The sequence below is a fragment of the Paroedura picta genome, chromosome 14 (genome assembly GCF_049243985.1).
Source record: "Paroedura picta isolate Pp20150507F chromosome 14, Ppicta_v3.0, whole genome shotgun sequence".
Lineage (NCBI taxonomy): Eukaryota > Metazoa > Chordata > Lepidosauria > Squamata > Gekkonidae > Paroedura > Paroedura picta.
In genome coordinates this window covers 23074696-23092355 of record NC_135382.1, presented here as the reverse complement: position 1 = coordinate 23092355, position 17660 = coordinate 23074696, and the positions used below count along the sequence as shown (strand labels likewise).

At 51.7% G+C, this 17660-nt stretch overlaps 1 protein-coding gene across 1 annotated transcript in view; it reads left to right on the top strand.

Annotated features, from left to right (window-relative positions):
- The first annotated feature begins 438 nt into the window (after nt 1-438).
- Nucleotides 439-17660, top strand: part of DOK4 (docking protein 4) — a 52289-nt gene continuing 35067 nt past the window's right edge. Inside the window, exons 1-2 of the mRNA XM_077310222.1 lie at nt 439-815; nt 16912-17215. Of these exons, the coding sequence (XP_077166337.1) occupies nt 17150-17215 (66 nt within the window). The 5' untranslated portion in view covers nt 439-815; nt 16912-17149. The remainder of the gene's footprint in view (nt 816-16911; nt 17216-17660) is intronic.

Genomic DNA, 17660 nt, shown 5'->3' with positions numbered 1-17660 from the left:
GGGGGAGATTCCCAGGGCAGGAGAGAGCCACTCCATACCTTTCAGACCTTGCTAGGCCAGAGTAACAAACCTTTTTGGGTAGCCTGCACAGTCCCACTGACAGCCAGGGTGGCGCCCCGGCTAAGAGTGGAGCCTTCATTCCCCACTCCTCCTCCACGTGCGGCCATCTGGGTGACCTTGGGTCCGTCACCATCCCGCTAGAGCTGTTCTTGCAGAGCAGTTCTGTCAGAACTCTCTCCGCCCCACCCACCTCCCAGGGAATCTCTTGTGGGGAGAGGAAGGGAAGGCGATTGTGAGCCGCTTCGAGCCTCCTTCGGGGCGCGGCAAGCGGGGTACAAAACCCAAGCCTGCGTCTCCTCCCGTCTCCCGAGGCGCGGCGGGGCGTGCGGAGGCGCAGAGGTGCGAAGGGCGGCGGCTGGCCGGCCCCTCCTTTGCTCCCGCCGGCGAGGGAGAGCGGCGCTGCCCTTCCGCTCGGAGGAATCCGGCGCGTCTGGGACAGATTAGGAGGGAGCCGGGCCGGCCGGGCGGGTGCGGGCTGCTCGCTGCCTGCGTGGGGCGTTTAGTGCCGGGCCAGCGCGCCTGCGAAGCCGCGGAGGGAGGGACGGAGGAGGGGAGAGGGAGGGAGCGAACTCCGCCGTCGCCAGCCCTGGCGCCAGGCTCGGCCGCTGCCTGCGCCCCCGAGCGGCTCGGCTTGCCACGGCACGGAAGGCAGCGGCGCCCAGGCAGCGAGCAGACAGCGCCCAGTGCGCTCGGGCCCGGCGGCGGCGGCAGTGGCGGCGCAGCACCCGGCACCTCGGCTTCCTGCGGCGCAGCAGGTAAGGGCCGGCCGGGCTTGGCGCCGGGGTCGTCCGGGGAGGCTGGAGGGTCTCTTGCGCCTGGCTGCGGGGCGGAGAGGAGAGGCGGCCCTCGGAGACGGGCTGGGAAGCTCCTCGGGGGTCCTCCTCGATCTCTTCCCTTCCTTCCGATCCAGCGCCTTGGACGCCTTTGCGCGGGGGCTCTCTTTGCGCGCGGCGCAGGAGTGGGTTTCTAGTCCCTCGCGTGGCCGGGCCTGGGTAGGGGGAGCCGAGCCGTGCGGGAAAACTTGCCCTGGCGGCCCCGGCGCTGGGCTGCCGTTCGCGGAGCTCTCGTGCGGTCGATGCTCTTTCTCCTGCCCGAAGCGACATCCCCGCTTCGCCGCAGCCCTGTAAGGTCGGCTTGGGAGGGAAGGGAGCTCTGGGTTGCCTGCGTGGCATTGAGGGCGACTGTGTCTCCCTGCGTTTCGGCACCCTCGTTTGGAAGACGGGGGTCCTGATGATAACTGAACGCCCGTTGGGTCGATCGCCCGAATAGGGGGCTGGGGACTGCTCCCCCGCAAGCGTCTATTGGACAGGGATGCCCCCGGAGGTCATGTGATCCGCACATTAACTTTGCATCGTTTCGTATGTTTAAAAAAAATGCTATGGAGTCTAGTCCTGGCCATGATAACTAGGAAATAAAGGAGAACATTGAATGTTACTGCCACAGAAAGGTGCATGAAGTTGTAACCTGGTTTCCAGGTACGTAGGTAAAATGACAGAAGTCAGTTTGCTCAGAGGCTTAGTTGGGGCAGCAGGTTAGATGTCGTCGCTGCGTCTCTGTATTGGAAAACCATTGCTTTTCATTACCAAAGTCTTGTTGATCCTAGGCCACAGGGCTTTCCCAGGCAGAAGTCCTCTTTGCTTTGCTAAGGCCTTTGGAAACCTTTTGGTTTCCCACCTGCAAGAGCTGTGTTGGTTGACCAGAGGAACAAAGTTGGTTTTAGATCTCTCTGTGACCTCAGGGGACACTCTGTGGTTGATTTGTGTTCTAGAAGGGCACCATTTGGGGATGGTTACATAGCCTGGATTAGTTTGGAAGCTTTGCAGGGTCAGGCCTGGTTAGTATTAGGATGGGGGACCACCAAGGAAGATGAGGGTTGTTATGCAAAGCAGGGGTAGTCAACCTGTGGTCCTCCAGACGTCCATGGACTACGATTCCCATGAGCCCCTGCCAGCAGGGGCTCATGGGAATTGTAGTCCATGGACGTCTGGAGGACCACAGGTTGACTATCCCTGACAATAACAAATACTTCTTGCCTTGAAAACCTTCTTGATGCAGGGTGGGCAGACTGGGTTTTGTACGCAAAGTCTACAGTCAGCAACTAAAGGGTCTTAAATTCCGTGGCTTGAAAGAGAGCGGCTTGAGACCCATTTCTGGCGAGGCCGGAAGTCTCAGAATTATGACCTCATAATGTGAATTTCCCCTGCTCATAATATTCATTTTCATTATGTCGTGAGCCCCCTTGCCCTGGAATGATTACTCTGCAATTAAAAAGGGAGGCCCTTGGAGCATATGTGCCTGGGCAGATTGGTGGTCTCCGTGGAAGGGGCTGCATTTGAGAGGAACTTTTTGCAAAGAGGAATGTGGCTTAGGAGACAGCCCGGCCCCCAGAATCCCATGTGCCCATGTAATTATGCTCTTCTATGAGAGGGGCCCTGCCGAACCATGTGGCACCAGCAAACCAGGGAGCAAAGCAGGATGGCTCATGATGTGGGAGGAAGGAAGGAAGGGAAGTTTAGGGGGCATTGCAGACCTGCCTGCTCAAAGCACCACCTTCCCTCATGTGTGCGCTGCCTTTCCAAACAACAGTGCAAGAGCATGCATGCTCACAAGCAAAATTACACTCATTGAGAATTCTAAAAAGGGGTGATTTGTTTTGGACTGGCTGTTTGACTCACATGTCTGTGACTCAAGTTCTGGGCGTTTGGGCGATTTCTGTCTTTCTCCGGTCTTTAGAGATACCTGTGCTGCAGGCTTTTGGAACCCATACTCTCCCACCTCCTCAAGATCCCTGGGAGATGGTGGGTTTTTTTTTTTTTTGAAGAAGTGGCAAGGTTTCTGTTAAGAAAGACTGAGACCTTTTTGTCCGACTTCAGGGTTCCCTGGGGGAAAAGCCTCCGTCGTTAAAATGGATTAAGATTACACTGTGGGGACTTAGCCTACTTTTACATTCATGGATACTCACTCTGCTTTCACCGTGTTTGCAAAACAAGCCGTACAAATCCAGAGCAGCTGGCGTGGTGCTTCGTGTCTGGGCATCTCTAGCAGCGTGCCAAGCCAAATTACAGGTGCTCGCTAGGTCAGGTGGGAGAAGAGCCACGTCACCTGACTGGCCTGTCTCCATATTCTTTGGATCCTGCAGATGAAAGCCCCTTTGGGCATGTTCCCTCCTGCATTATACAGCCATTTGTGCTGCTGTACCCAACTTGGTAGCTGGATTTTTGTGTTGCCGTCAAGGCCCAGCCAACGTACGGCGACCCCCTTGTGGGCTTTCTGAGGCAAGAAGCATCGGCATTGGTTTGCCATTGCCTGCCCCTGCAGAGCAATCCTTAGTGGTCTCCCATCCAAGTCCTCACCAGGGTCTGACCAGGTTTAGTTTCAGAGGTGTGACGAGGCTGGGTGAGCCTGGGCTAGGCAGGTCAGGGTACTTTGATTGCTGTTGCTGGTTCACAGCTCTGGCTTCTGGGGGCTTCAGCCGCACTGCAAAGCCACAAGCGTGAATCCCCGGGAATGAATGGAGGAGGAAGGCATAACTCTGCAGCAGAGCATCTGTTCTGCACTGTCACCAGATCACAGAGATTGGAAAGATTGTAAGACTTCCAAGGACTGCTGGTGGTCAGAGTAGACAAGCTTGACCTTGTGTGTGTTCGTCAAGCTGGTTACTGCAAGCACCTTGGCCCTGCATGATGCGAGAGGTTGGCTCTGTGGATGCCGGGTCATGTGAACGTATGAAGCTGCCTTGACTGTCTGCCTACCCCAGTATAACCTGCGTGGCTGCCAGCAGCTCTCCAGATTCGGGGGAAGAGGACGGCCTTTCCCATATCCTTCCCCCTGGCCTCTTTTTCCTGAAGATGCTGGTTTGCTGTGAGCAGAAGATGTGTTCAACCGAGCTATGCCAGTGGTTGCCAACTCACTTGGGGAATTCCTGGAGATTTGGAAACAGCACCTAGGGAGGGCAGAGTCTAGGGATAGGAGTGCAGTGAGGATATCATGTCATAGACTCTGCCTGTCAAAGTGACCACTTTCTCCAGGGGAATTCATCTGTGCAGTTTTGGAGACCTCTTGTGGTTCCAGGGGATCTCCAGACCCTGCCTGCATGTTGGCCGCCCTAGCTTTGGCTGTGCCGGGTTGGAAGCATGACTCTTCCCCTCCCCCTTTCGGTATGGCTTTTGGTCTAAGCCAGGGGTAGTCAACCTGTGGTCCTCCAGATGTCCATGGACTACAATTCCCATGAGCCCCTGCCAGCATTCGCTGGCAGGGGCTCATGGGAATTGTAGTCCATGGACATCTGGAGGGCCACAGGTTGACTACCCCTGGTCTTCACACTGCTGCTGCTTTAGTGTAAAGTGCTGCTTCTGACCACGCAGCCCTCCCTCCCGAACCATCCGCAGGCTCCGTGGGGTGCTGCCGGGGCCCATGAACACGCTCTCTGTGTCCCCTGCAGCCCTCGTGCCGCACCCTTTGCAAGCCGTATAGCCCTCCTCCCTCCAGTCGCCAAAGCTGCCCCCCCACACACACACACACTCTGCAATAACCCTGGGGTTGTGGTCCCAGCTTGGTGCCAGTCCTGTTTACGCAGCCAGCCTTTAATTGCTACTGGTCGCCTTGGCAAGGCTGCGGATTGCGTTCCGCTTCTGTTAATGGCTCCGGAGTTAGAACTCTTAGTCACTCCCGGTCCGAGCGGAAAACAGCCCACTTGGGAAAGTTGACACGGTCAAGAAGGGACGTGGGCGGGGAGGGCTGGGATCGGTGTGGGCAGAAGTAGGGGAACTCTTGCACACGTGTGAGTGTCACGGCACCTCTGAGCGTGCTGCAGACCTCTGCAACTCCTTGTGTGCAGAAATGTGAGAATTCAGGCTCCGTTCAGGGCAGCAGGGACTTGGGAAGCAGGGAAGAAGTGGGCAGGGACTTGTAAGCAAGGCAAGGAGCTGGATCACTGCTGCCTGACCTGAGAGAAGGAGATCATGGAGGAACGTACCAGGTCTGCTGTTCCGAAGGTCTTTCCTTAGGTGATATGGCCGTGGCTCGGGGGTAGAGCCTCTGCTTAATATGTGGAAAATCCCAGGCTCCGTCCCTGGTGTCTCTAGTAGAAAAGATCAGGTAGGCAGGGATGAGAAACACTTCCTGCTCCAACCCCAGAGGGGCCACTGAGCAGACTGCACTGGCTTCAATAGGCCAAGTATAAATAAAATAAATCAATAGATAAACATGGGCAAAAATCCTGACGGCACTGTGCTGTGCGGTTAGGGAGGGATACAGCGAAACAGCTTGCCAAACAGCCACGTTGACAAACTGAAGAACAGTTCTGGGAAAAATTGGCTCCCGGTTGCCAGCCTTGAGCCGAACTGGCAGGTATTCAAACCTCCCTGCTTATCAATCGTAGCCCAGGTGAAGGCTGATCACTCCAGTGTACAGACGGCTCTCCTTTTTCCAATGTTGCTTTATTGACTCCACTGCAAGGGTGGGCTCTCCGACTAACCCTCCAGAACTGTGAGGTGAGGAGTCCGGAGGGATAATCCGGCAACTCGGATCAGCCATATGGGGTTGCACTCGGTGGACTGCTGTTCTTCTTGGCCTCGGGCAGCTTAAGCAGGTTGCCGGTTTGTTTTGGGGTTCAATCCTAAGTGTAGGTTTGGATCTAGAATGCCAGTGGTTGGTTGGAGGTCACACAGGGCAGCCAGCCTGGAGAGGCTCAGGTGCGTGCCTGGATAAGAGACCTGCTGACCATCTCCCACATTCTCTGGGTCGGAAAAAAGCCAGGATATACCTGAAAACAAACTGTCTGCGTTTAAGGTATCTGAAAGACTGTCTTCAGCAGATCATGAGGATGGGCAATCTCCAGCCGTGACCTGGAAATTACAGTGGATCTCCAACCAACAGAGATCAGTACCTCTAGAGAAAATGGTTCTTTCAGAGGGTGGGCTGTCTGCTGTTATATATACCTGAGAAGATGAGATCTGTCTCCTTCTCAGACTCTGTCCTTCTCAGGTTCCACCGCCAAAGCATCAGTGATTTCCCAAGCTGGAGTTGGCAGTTCTGCTTTGTGGGGCTTCTCTGTTCCAGAGAAACAGCCAACTCTGATGTTTACAGCCTTGGGCAGGGCCTTTCCTGTGCTGGTGCCTGGCTATAGAAGGCCTTCCCTGTGTTTTGAGCCACTGTGAAACTTCTTTTGTGTTCTGTTCTTCCAGAAGGCTTGAGAGAAGAACCTTCCTTCATGGTTTTGTCTGCTGTTCTCTGCTTTGCACCTATTTTCACCGTTGCAATTAGTTTTACATTATTTGAAGTATCCCCTGGAAGCTGTTGTCAAGACTAATTGGTGGAAAGGCAAGAAGACATAATTTTTAAAATCGGTAAACTCTGAATCTTCTCAGCATGTCAGGTCTTCCCCCAGCCCATTTCATAGTACGCAATTTGGATCTGGAAAGAAAGGACCGTCCCTCATTTTTAAAGTAAACGGCCAGCATCAGTAAGCTGGACTTTATATATCTCATACTATTAACATTTTGCACAAAATAAAGGAAAGAAAAAGGGAGCTGAATTCTGTGTCCCTGAATAAATATTACAAACTGAGGATCTGAGGTACTTTCTTTTTGTTCCATCCTATGCTTCTCACTGATTAAATTATTCCATTTGTTGTCATAGGTCAGAGCAGGTAGCTGTGCTCACCAAAGACAGGCTGGCTGCCAATCACTGAAAAATGTATTCCATCACCTTCTTGCGATTTCAATAAGCATTACCTTACCTTTGCAACCATAAGGACTAGGAACTTGATCGATCGCTCCGTCTCACACATGCTAAATGTGAAAGTGGGCGCTTGGGAGGGAATCTGAATCAAGCAGCACAAATGCAGTTTTGACTGATGCCTTGCAGGATTGCAAATTATTTTAGATTTGCAAGTGCCAGATCCAGAGTTTCAGAACTGCCATATTTTTGAATGCTCCAGGCCTAGTCAAGTTTTGGGTTGAAGCTCATTAGGCCTGGATATTAGAACGGACATTTAAGATTCCTGGGATTTCTGCCGCCCAATTTCTTTCCATTTACTGGGTGTCAAGCCATCAATCAATAAAAGAAAAGACTCCTCTGCATTACAAAGAGGCCCTAAAAGGACGCAGTTAAAATTCCTTTCTGGAAAAAAAACAATTCATTTTATAGGTGGATCATCCTGGAGAAGATGAAGCCCATCTGCCCTCTGGCTCTGATTACTCCCCCCCTCCCACCCCCCCCCATACACTGATAAGATCCCTGTTTTAGGTTTGCATAGTTTCCAAAAGACCTTGATAAAGCTGACCCTGCTAGACTAGCAAGAGAACTAGAGGAACAGGCGCCCCCCTCCCCCTCCCTCCAAGAAGGTGAAACTGATAAGATCATTGAGCTTGGGGGGGGGGATGAGAATGCATGGTCCTGGAGGGTTTCCCGAATCGGTGGGAGTTAATTAGTTTTTAATACATTGTTAAAATTTGTTAAACAGTTATCGTGACATGACTATATATGGTCATGTCACCCCCTTCCAAAATGGCCAATGATGGGCCTGGAGGGGGTGGGAAGGGGAGGGGCCTCGGGTGGGCGTGTCCACAGCTCTGCTTCCCAACCCTTTTCTACACGATCGCGCCACTTCGGGGGTTTCTTGAAGCCTAAAGAACGTTTCAGGGGTTTCTCAGTGGTAAAGAAATTGAGAAAGGCTGATCTCAGTGTTCAGGTGCCTAAAAGCATCTTCCTCAACAATATCCCTTTCTTGCAGAGAGAGGACCGATGCCTATGCTGCTTTGATTTATTCAGCTGGTCCCGTACATTGTTGTAGGCAAAGAAGGGCTTAATGTTGATGCCCTGGAATGAGTGAGATACTATCTAGAATCTAAACCAGAGCACAGAAGCGCAATTTGCTGAACTGCTGAAATGAAAAAGGAAGTAATGAAAAAGGAAGTAGCATCCCCTTGGTTACTCTTGAATCCCAAATGTATGCTTGTTCTTCGGCTCTGCATATGGAAAATTTCAGATGGGAGCAGGGTTTTCTATTCCCAGTAGCTCAGCAAGCAACCTCCGCCCTGCCCTGAAGACTACTAGAGGGAAGACCCCTGAGAAAGGCCTGTTTCTCTTCTTGCGTGACTCTGGCTAATTTCATTGCCTCACGCAAGATATGCTCTCGGTTAATTTTGTTCTCTTCAGATTGTGCAACCAGCCGCACACTGCATTCTACAGCGAGCCCACCCCTAGTAGGAACATGGCCGAAAGCAGGCTTAAACAGCGCAGGCATGGCCCTGGGGTCTGTGGACCCCCAAACGAGAGCGTGGCTGACTTCCTGTGTATTTTTCTCCTTGGGATCCAAAGGCACAGAGATGCAAGGAGTGTTTGGTTGTTTGTTTTAGTATGTGTGTGTCTGGGGGGGGGGAGTTTGTAGAATTACTAAGGCATGAATTATTTGGCATGGGAAGCTGGACTGATATAGAATCATAGAGTTGGAAGGGATCTACAGCAGTGGTCCCCAACCTTTCTGAGGCTGGGGACTGGCAGGGCAAAAGTGCCGCGCATGTGCGGATTTGGCCGCGCATGGCACATTCGCGCATTCGTGATGCGCGGGCGCGGGCCGCGCATGCGGCCCTGATTCCCTCTCCCCGCCCTCCCGCAGTAAGAAGCTTCCTGGGCCACGAGCTTGCGGCCTGGGAAGTTTTTTACTGCGGGGGGGGGCGGGGAGTGGGAGCCGCGGCCCGGCGCCATGGCCTTCGGGGCCCGGCACCGGGCCGCAGCCCGTAGGTTGGCGACCACTGATCTACAGGGTCATCTAGTCCAACCGCCTGCACAATGCAGGAACTCACAATGACCTGCCCACCCACAGTGACCCCAATTTCATGCTCAAGTGATCCTCCCCCCAAACCGAAATTCTCCAGAATCCAGTCTGACCTGGAGAAGATTCACCTACCATTCCACAGTGGCGATCAGCAATTCCCTGGGTATGCAAGGAAGGGCCACAAGAGACAAAAACTGGCACATCCCTTCCTGCCCACCCACTCACCATCTGCCTAAGTTCATTTTACCTACCTGTCTGTGTATTTATTAAATATCAACCTGACTTCCTCCTTGGACGCAAGGCAGGTTACACATAAAAATCCCCATAAAGCCTAAAAAAAAACACAAATCCAAAAATTTATTAAGATGGCAAGATCCCTGTTATTTATTTACATTTGTATACTGCCTTCCCCTAAGGCTCACATAGAATGTAAAGGAAATATACATTGAAGAGTGCAAGAGTCCAGTAGCATCTAAAATTTTGTTTGGCTTAGAAAGGAATTTCAAAGGGAGATTAAAAAGAGAGACTGCTGAATTGCAGTTGTTAATGAAGCTCAAGGCAGTGCATCTACTCCCTGGACTAAATCAAGACCTAGGTTTTCTGACTCATTCACCTGTCTGAATCAGTTGTTCATTTCCCCTCATTTTATCCTCAGTTTCTGAATGCAAAATTGTCGAGAAAGGCAGTCATAGACTGAACCATGTTTCATTCATTCCAGAATTCCGGCATTAAGTTCTGGGAGCTTTCCCAAGCCCCTAGCTTCAGTGGCTTCCATCTAACTTCCTAAAACTTTTTATTTGAGTCTAAAATGCAAATCTGCAATGTTGCAGGGAGGATAGGGGGCTCTGTCCTTTCTCTCCTCTTCTGTTGGCTCTTTATTTCTCATTTGCTTGACGCCCAGTCATTGTGCTAATACTTGCCTTGCCCACGCCTTCCATTCCGCACAAGTGGTTTCTCGGCTAGCTTTTGGCTCCCTCCTCCACTCGGTGTCTCTCTGCCTCCATAATCTCTCAATTTGATTCAGTGAAGGGTGCTTGCACTCGAACATTCACGCCTTGAATAAATCTTTGTTGGTCTTAAAGGTGCTACTGGACTCTGATTTTATTGCTCTCCCTTTGAGTCTTTTCTCAGGCCTTACGCTCTTTGGGTATGCGGAGGTTAGCATCGCTTCCTTCCTCCACCCTCTCGTGTTTAGTAACACAGAACCATAGGTTGGTGTGAGCCTAGGAAAAGAGTTGTGGCTCAGAAGTAATCTGCTTGGCATGCAGAAAGTCACTAGCTCAGTTGCAGGCATCTCCAGCTCAAAGGATCAGGCAGTCGGAGATGTCAAAGACCTCCAGGCCTGAGACCCTAGAGAGCTGCTGCCAGTCTGGGGTGACATTTCTGGCTTCGTTGGGGCAATGATCTGATTTGAGAGAAGACAGATCCATGTGTCAGGATGGTTTGCTTCTGCAACCAACAAAAGCTCACCGCAGTTTAGGGAGGTGGCTTGGATTTGGGGTGGACCCCAAGGATGGGGGGAGGGAGACAGAGGTTTTAAATCCCCTCCTTTTTGCCGTGAAGTCACAGCTGACCTACGGCGAACCCTTATGGGGCTTTCAAGGCAAGCGATGTTCAGAGGTGGCTTTCCATTTGCCTGCCTCTGCATCATGCACCTGGTATCTCTTGGAGGTCACCCATCCAAATACCAGCCAGCGTTGACCATGCTTAGCTTCTGAACTCTGACGAGATTGGGCTAGCCGGAGCCATCCAGGTTACAGCATTGAAATCCTAGGTCCCTGCATAAGCTCTGCCTGCCCAACTGAGCCAACTAAGGAGCTAGGAGTCATCAATTTAGAACTGGGAGCCAAATTAATCGGTGCCTGTTGACAAAACTAGTTTTTTTTTTGAGTGGTGCTCAATCCATGAATCATATTTGGGAGTGGAAAATGCCATCAAGCCGCAGCTGACTTTTGGAGACCCTGTAGGGCAGGGGTGGCCAGACGGTGGCTCTCCAGATGTCCATGCTGCTGGCAGTGGCTCATGGGAATTGTAGGCCATGGACATCTGGAGAGCCACAGTTTGGCCACCCCTGCCGTAGCGGTTTCAAGGCAAGAGACAGAGCTGGGTTGCTGTTGACTAATGACCCTAGGCATTCTTGGTGGTCTCTCATCTAAGTACCAAGCAGAGCCAACCTTACGTAGCTTCTGAGATGTGATGAGATTCGGCTACCTTGGGCCATCCATGTCAAGGCATCATATTTAGTTGGAAGCTCCTGTGAGCACCTTACCTAGCAAAACCAATCTGTTGTCAGTGGCTTGTTATTCATTAGCTCTTGAGGGCTCCATAATACTTTTGATGTTTCTGCAGACACCAGACATAATCTCTTCTCCTGGCTTGTAGTTTTATTTTCTTCTTCTTAAAGTCTTCTTCAACGTGTGTTGTTGGCTTTGCCTCCATCCAAGGTGAGGATGTGCTCGCTTCGCTGTGGTAGAGCTGAGTGACGTGGGCACAACTAGAAACTAAAGTTTTTGGACATCATTTCTTTTAAGCCTCCCGCCGACAGCGATTGGTATGATCGAAGCCTTCATTGGCCTCCCCCCTCTTAATTTCTCCTGCAGGGTTTGCGCCAAGCCCTGCCGTGCCCCCGTAGTAAATTGTGACCAGTGACAGCTTTTAGTTGTTACTGGAACTTCTGTCTGTGCGTCACACTGTTATTTTCCATTTCCCCGTAGACAAATTGGGCAAGTCACTTTTGCACATTTATTTGCAAAGCTTCTGCAGCTGTCTCCGCTCCAACGCCCCTGCCAAGATCCAAGCCCCTTCCTGTGATTTAAAAAAAAAGAAACCAACAGGGTGTAATCAAGGATTTCCCATGCAAGCAAGGCTTTATCCTCAGCTGCCATGGATAGCAAGTAAGTTTCCTTTACTTGGTCCCAAAGGATTATCCCCTTTGCTCTACACCAGCCACGGACTGGCCCTGCCGGGCTATGTTGGGCAGAGAAGGGAATAGGCCAGGAGCTGGTTGCCCAGGCAGGCTTGGCCTTTTGTTCTTCTTCCTTGGGTCTGCCAAACGGGTTCCCCCATCTGTTCCTCGTTAGGGACTCAAAAATCTCAGGGATGGTAATGAATGACGTCAAAATGCGTGGAGGAAGCAGGGAGGGGGATATGATGGCACACAAACCGGAGCCTTTGCCCTCACAACAGGATCTCCCAGGTGGCCCCAGTAGCTACACCTTGGGAAACAGCTGCTGCTGGAACGCGTCATGCTTCTGTTTCCTTCCCTGCTAAGAGCCAGGGGTGCCCAAGGATCTCGATGGCTGCAGAGACAGTAAGAATTGCCTGACACAGCCCTGGAGAGCCCAGCCAAGCCCAATCCAATTAGATCTCAGGAACTAAGCAGAGCTGACCCTGGCTAGGCAGGATGGGAGACCTCCTGGACTGGGGTGGTAGTTCCTCCAAGGAACACTAGGGGTCATGACGCAGAGGCAGGCAATGGCAAAACCAGGTCCAAACACCCTTTGCCTGGCTGCCAGGCAGTTCTTAGATCTCCTGGCTGCGCTACACACGCCGTGGGATAAATAAATAATGCCAGGCACGTGGATTCTGAGTGCTCCGACGGAATTTGGAGGCGGTGCACTTACTTGCCCTTACAGGTCCGGCGAGGGATTTCTGGGCCGCTGTCCCCCTGCGCTAGCTGGGTGCAGATCCTGTCGCATCTGTTGGAAGTGCTAAATGTTAAGCAATTTAGGTCGCTGTTCGCATGCAGCGTTGCTAAAGATTTGTGTCAGTAAGTGTGAGGTGGGAGCAGTTGCTAAGGGAGATTTCAGGCTCCTCTCTGTCTCTTCCATTTTGTGTTCATCTGGTTAAGATAAGAGAGGGTGGGCCTGGCCAGCTTTCTCGTCCAGCGAGGGTTGCCTACTTCCAGGTGGGGCCTGGAGTTCTCCTGCTATTACAACCAGTCTCTGAACCATACAGTTCCCCTGGAGAAAACGGCAGCTTCAGAGGGAGGGCTTTCTGGCAACGTACCTTGCTGAAGGCCCTCCTCTCTCCAAACTCTGCCCTCCTTAGAGGCCGCCTTAAAATCTCCAGGGATTCTCCAATAGGAAATTGACAAGATTGCTTCTAATATCCCTTTGAAGTAGAAGAAGAGGAAGAAGCGTTGGTTCTTATATGCCGCTTTTCTCTACCCAAAGATGTCTCAAAGTAGCTTACAAATGCCTTCCCTTTCCTCTCCCCACAACAAACGCCCTGTGAGGTGGGTGAGGCTGGGAGAGCTCTGATTTTCCTGCTCGGTCAGAACAGTTTTATCAGTGCTGTGGCGAGCCCAAGGTCACCCAGCTGGCTGCATGTGGAGGAGTGCAGAATCGAACCTGGCATGCCAGATTAGAAGTCCGCACTCCTAACCACTACACCAAACAGCAGGGTGGTGGAAAGACCGAGGGCCAAATTGTGTTTGGTTTTCCCTCGGGGTCTGTGTCCTTGCAAGTCCCCCATTGGAAACTCAATCCCAAGATGTGCGGTTCCAGTGAGCGGTGAAGACATCTGTGTCATTTCCCCATGCATCACGGTCCTAGTCTGAATTGGAACTTGCACACCTGGGAATTAGGTTCTCAGTGGGAAATAGGGTATGGAATGGATGGAATATGTAGCATTTAGAGAGGGACCTCAGCCCATCTGTGATTCCATTAAGTTCAAAGCAGCTATTTTCTCCAGATGAACTGAATGCTGTAGAGTGGAAATTATTTGTGATTCTGGACGATATCCGGCCTTACCTGGAGGGTAAAAAAATAAACATGTGGCCTACTATTATGAATACCATGTTAAATGCATGGTATGAAAACGCATGTATTTATTACAAAGAAAGTTAAAAACACTATCAGGCCTCATGATAGCCTCACGTACAAGATCAGTGGATCAAATGACCTCAACTGAGCGCGTTTTGGCAGTTAATGGTAAGGCAAACATAGACTGTAAAATATAGCAGCTCCAGATTTTACAATTGTATTTTGCAATCTGTGTGCCTTGTAATGTTTCTAACTTTCTTTGTAATAAATATGTGCATTTTCATATATTTGAACATTTGCAACGATCCACGCACTGCACTCATAACATTAGGCCTCACATCAATTAAAAAAAACTTTTTTAGGTACTTGATTCAATTTGGGAGGCTAGTTTTGGGTTTTTTTCCCCCTTTTTTCTTTGCTACCTGGAAGTTGTCAACCTTTGCTGGATACCATGGTAGGTGAGGCTGAGAGAGCACTGATATCACTGCCTGGTCAGAACAGTTTTATCAGTGCCGTGGCTAGCCCAAGGTCACCCAGGTGGCTGCATGTGGAGGAGAACCTACAAGAACAGGTTTTACTGACAGTCTTCCTGGGAGACCTGGACCCAGTCCTTGGGTGGTGTATCATGTAGTTAGGCCATGAGCTCCTTGCCCTCTTGGAGAATTACTCCATTGAGTTGAGCTGGGCCTGAGGCCTCTGCTGCTGTTGTTTTCTGTAGATCAAGCCCAGCTCCACATTTTTATTCCTTTCCACTCCTGAAAGGCAGCATGGCAAGATAGTTTGCTTAAACACAGTGAACTTCTTCATTATAGCTAAAGCGCCTTTTGAACGAATGAAGATCTTTCCTGATCAGCAAAAGGCAAGGTGAGCTAGCGGGACCATCAGCATCTTGATAGATTCTCTTGGTGGGCTTGGGCTAGTTGCCTGGCCCCTGCTCAGGGATTCAGGACGAGGCATAGCAGTGAACTCCCTTACAGAGTTGTGATGAGGACAAATGGCCAGATGGCCCCCACTCTCAGCCTGTAGCAAGTTGTAAAATCTAAAGGGCGGACAGAATAAAGTCCTCCAGCATTCACTGGCAGGGGGCTCCTGGGAATTGTAGTCCATGGACATCTGGAGGGCCGCAGTTTGACTACCCCTGCTCTAAAAACATCCTCTAAACCAGGGGTAGTCAACCTGTGGTCCTCCAGATGTCCATGGATTACAATTCCCATGAGCCCCTGCCAGCAAACGCTGGCAGGAGCTCATGGGAATTGTAGTCCATGAACATCTGGAGGACCACAGGTTGACTACCCCTGCTTTAAACAACAGCAACAATGATGCTGTTTCCATTGTCGTGTTTGGCTACAAAGCTCTCATTCACAGAAACGGCGTAATTCCAGAAAGTTGCAGATACGTGCAGTCAAAGCCCTGCATTTAGGAATGCACATTTCGCTTGCTTATCGGACTGGAATCCTGACGGCGGAAGGGACGTGCTTGCCTGGGAAACGGGGGTGCCGATTCAGCAAGTTGTGTGCTTCCTGTCGGGCGGCTGAAGGGCGGCTGCTGACTTGGCTGTCGCTCTGGCAGCGTGGAAACCAAGAGGTGCTCTGAGACGTGGGGTGCGGCGTCAGTGGGCATTTATTTCAAAGGCGGAAGTCAGGCGGTGGAAGTCGGGTTTGTGCCATTCTCAAAGCAAAATGTTTCCAGCCCAGTGCTGGTTGTTACGATGCCGGGCAGTAGAGCCGGGAGGGGGAGAGCAAACAGTAGTGGGTGTCTTGTGTTCCAGACACACATTGGACCCCCCCCCAAGAAATGAGTCCCAGTGGGGGCCCTCTATATAGTGACAGAGGGCAGGTTTGGTCTTCCTTTCTGCAACGCTTCCAGGAACTAAAGATTTTCTTTCCAGAAAGGGATCAGCAGATTTGCACTTGTGTGGGAGACAGTAAGGGGTCTCAAGCAGCAGTAGGCTTGGGGCTCTTAGCAGGAAGAGCCCGTATGGTGTAGTGCAGGGGTAGGGCTCATGGGAATTGTAGTCCATGGACATCTGGAGGACCACAGTGGTTAAAATATCAGACTAGGATTTGAGATACTCCAGGGTCAAATCCCCATTCTGCCATGGAAGCCAGCTGGGTGACCTTGGGTCAGTCCCACGCACTTCGCCTAACCTATCTCACAAGGTTGTCGTCAGGACACAGTGGGAGAAAGGAGAATGATGGAAGCTGCTTTTGGTCTCCATTGGAGGGAAAGGTGGGGCCTAAGTGAAGAAAGAAATAAATGCTCATTTATTTCCCACATTCAACCCATCCTCCATCAACTGAAATGGCTACCAGTCAAATTCCGGCTCAGGCTAAAGGTTTAAGGCCATACGTGGTCAGGGCCCATGTACCTGCTTATGCCCCCCCAAAGAACCCTATGCTCTGCCACCACCAACTGGATAAGAATCCCGACATCGGAACACACAAAGCAGCCTTCTGCGGAGTCAGACCTTTGGGCTCTTGAAGGCAGTATTGTCAACTCAGGCTGGCAGCGGCTTTGTGTCATTTCAAGCAGAGGTCTTGCGTTTACCTCTTACCTGACCCTTTAACTGAAGGGGTCATAGACTGAGCCTGGGATTGCAAGCAAAGCTGATGCCCTACCCGACTCAGGAAGGGGAGGACCGCGCCCCGGAGGCTGCCTTGCCTACTCTGGCTAAGGATTTGAACCTGGGTCTGAGCTGAGGCATGCTGAGGCGAAAGGGAACGGAGGCGGTTGAACCCAGTGCAGCCAAAACACAATAGCCGAGCCCTGTCGTCTTCGCACTGCAAAGAGGAGCTTGTGGGCCTGAGCAGGCTGATGGAAGGCGAGGGCCCTCGATTTTGAGGAAGCTGTTTCTTGGGGCTGAATAAACAGGTAGAGCAAAATCAGTAGGGATTTTAGCAGTCGGCTTTGACAGCTGTGGCCTTCCCAGCCTTTGTATTTTCACATTTCAAGGCCCGGCGAGGGATTGGCTGGCGTGACAGGATGAGAAATAGGCAAAGTGAAATACCTTATCCACGTTACCTTTTAAGGTCAGGCCTTTTTGTTAAAGGGCATCCTCTTTGCTTGCTCTCCCCCTTGGAGAAAGAATCTCCTTACGCATTTAAAATGCAAAGCCTCTGACGGGTTAAAAGTTGGACTGTTCCATTTCCTCCCCCCCCCCCCTACTGTAAGAACCTCCTTGGAGTCTTCTGAATGGTTCAGCCACAGGAGGGGGGGGGGAGGAGAGGGAGGAAGGGGTGGAGGGAAAAACCCGACCCAGAGAAAGATGTCACAGTCTCTAATCTATCTGTCATTTTTATTTTCCAGCCGAGCAAGAGGAAACGGCCAGCGATCTCCCAACTAGAACTATGCTGAGGGATCGGGGAGGGGAGAGGACCGGTGTGCAGGCGGAAGTCTGAAAACAGGTGAATGACGGAGGAGACGAGGAGGCGAGAGGGGCCAGCATCACGGCTGTAGGAGAGCCCAACGGAGCAGGAGGCAACGGCGGCGAGCGGAGAGCCTTTGGCTCCACGGCAGCAGACCCTGGCCGTGCAGCGGCTGAGCCATGGCTACGAATTTCAACGACATTGTCAAACAGGGATACGTGAAAATGAAGAGCCGGAAATTGGGGGTAAGTACCTGCGAGGCTGTCTTTGTTTGGGGGCTCCCCACCCCACCCCTGTGGCTGATTTGCCGAGTCTCGGCTCCGGAGGAGGAAATGTGGGCAGGTGCGAACTGCGGAAAACCCCCGGCAAGAACGGATGCTTTTGTGTGCAAGAATTCTGGTCTCTGGTCGGAGCATCTCTCTTTGCCTCCCCCCCCCCCCAACGCTTCTGATTTCCCAGGCAGCCTTTTGGATTGGACTTTCTATGTCTCTCTGGCTCTGCTGGAATGCTCTGCACCCTGGGGGGGGGGGGAAGGTGCAAAGGCTGGCCGTTCCCAGCATGGCTGTGGAGGATGTGTGTGTTGGTCATTCTCCACCCCCCCCCCCCATGGAGAGATTCATTATCAGGAGTGAGAACTGCCCTTCCAAGTGGGTTGTGGATATTGGTGCAGCTTCTCAAAAAAACATGCCC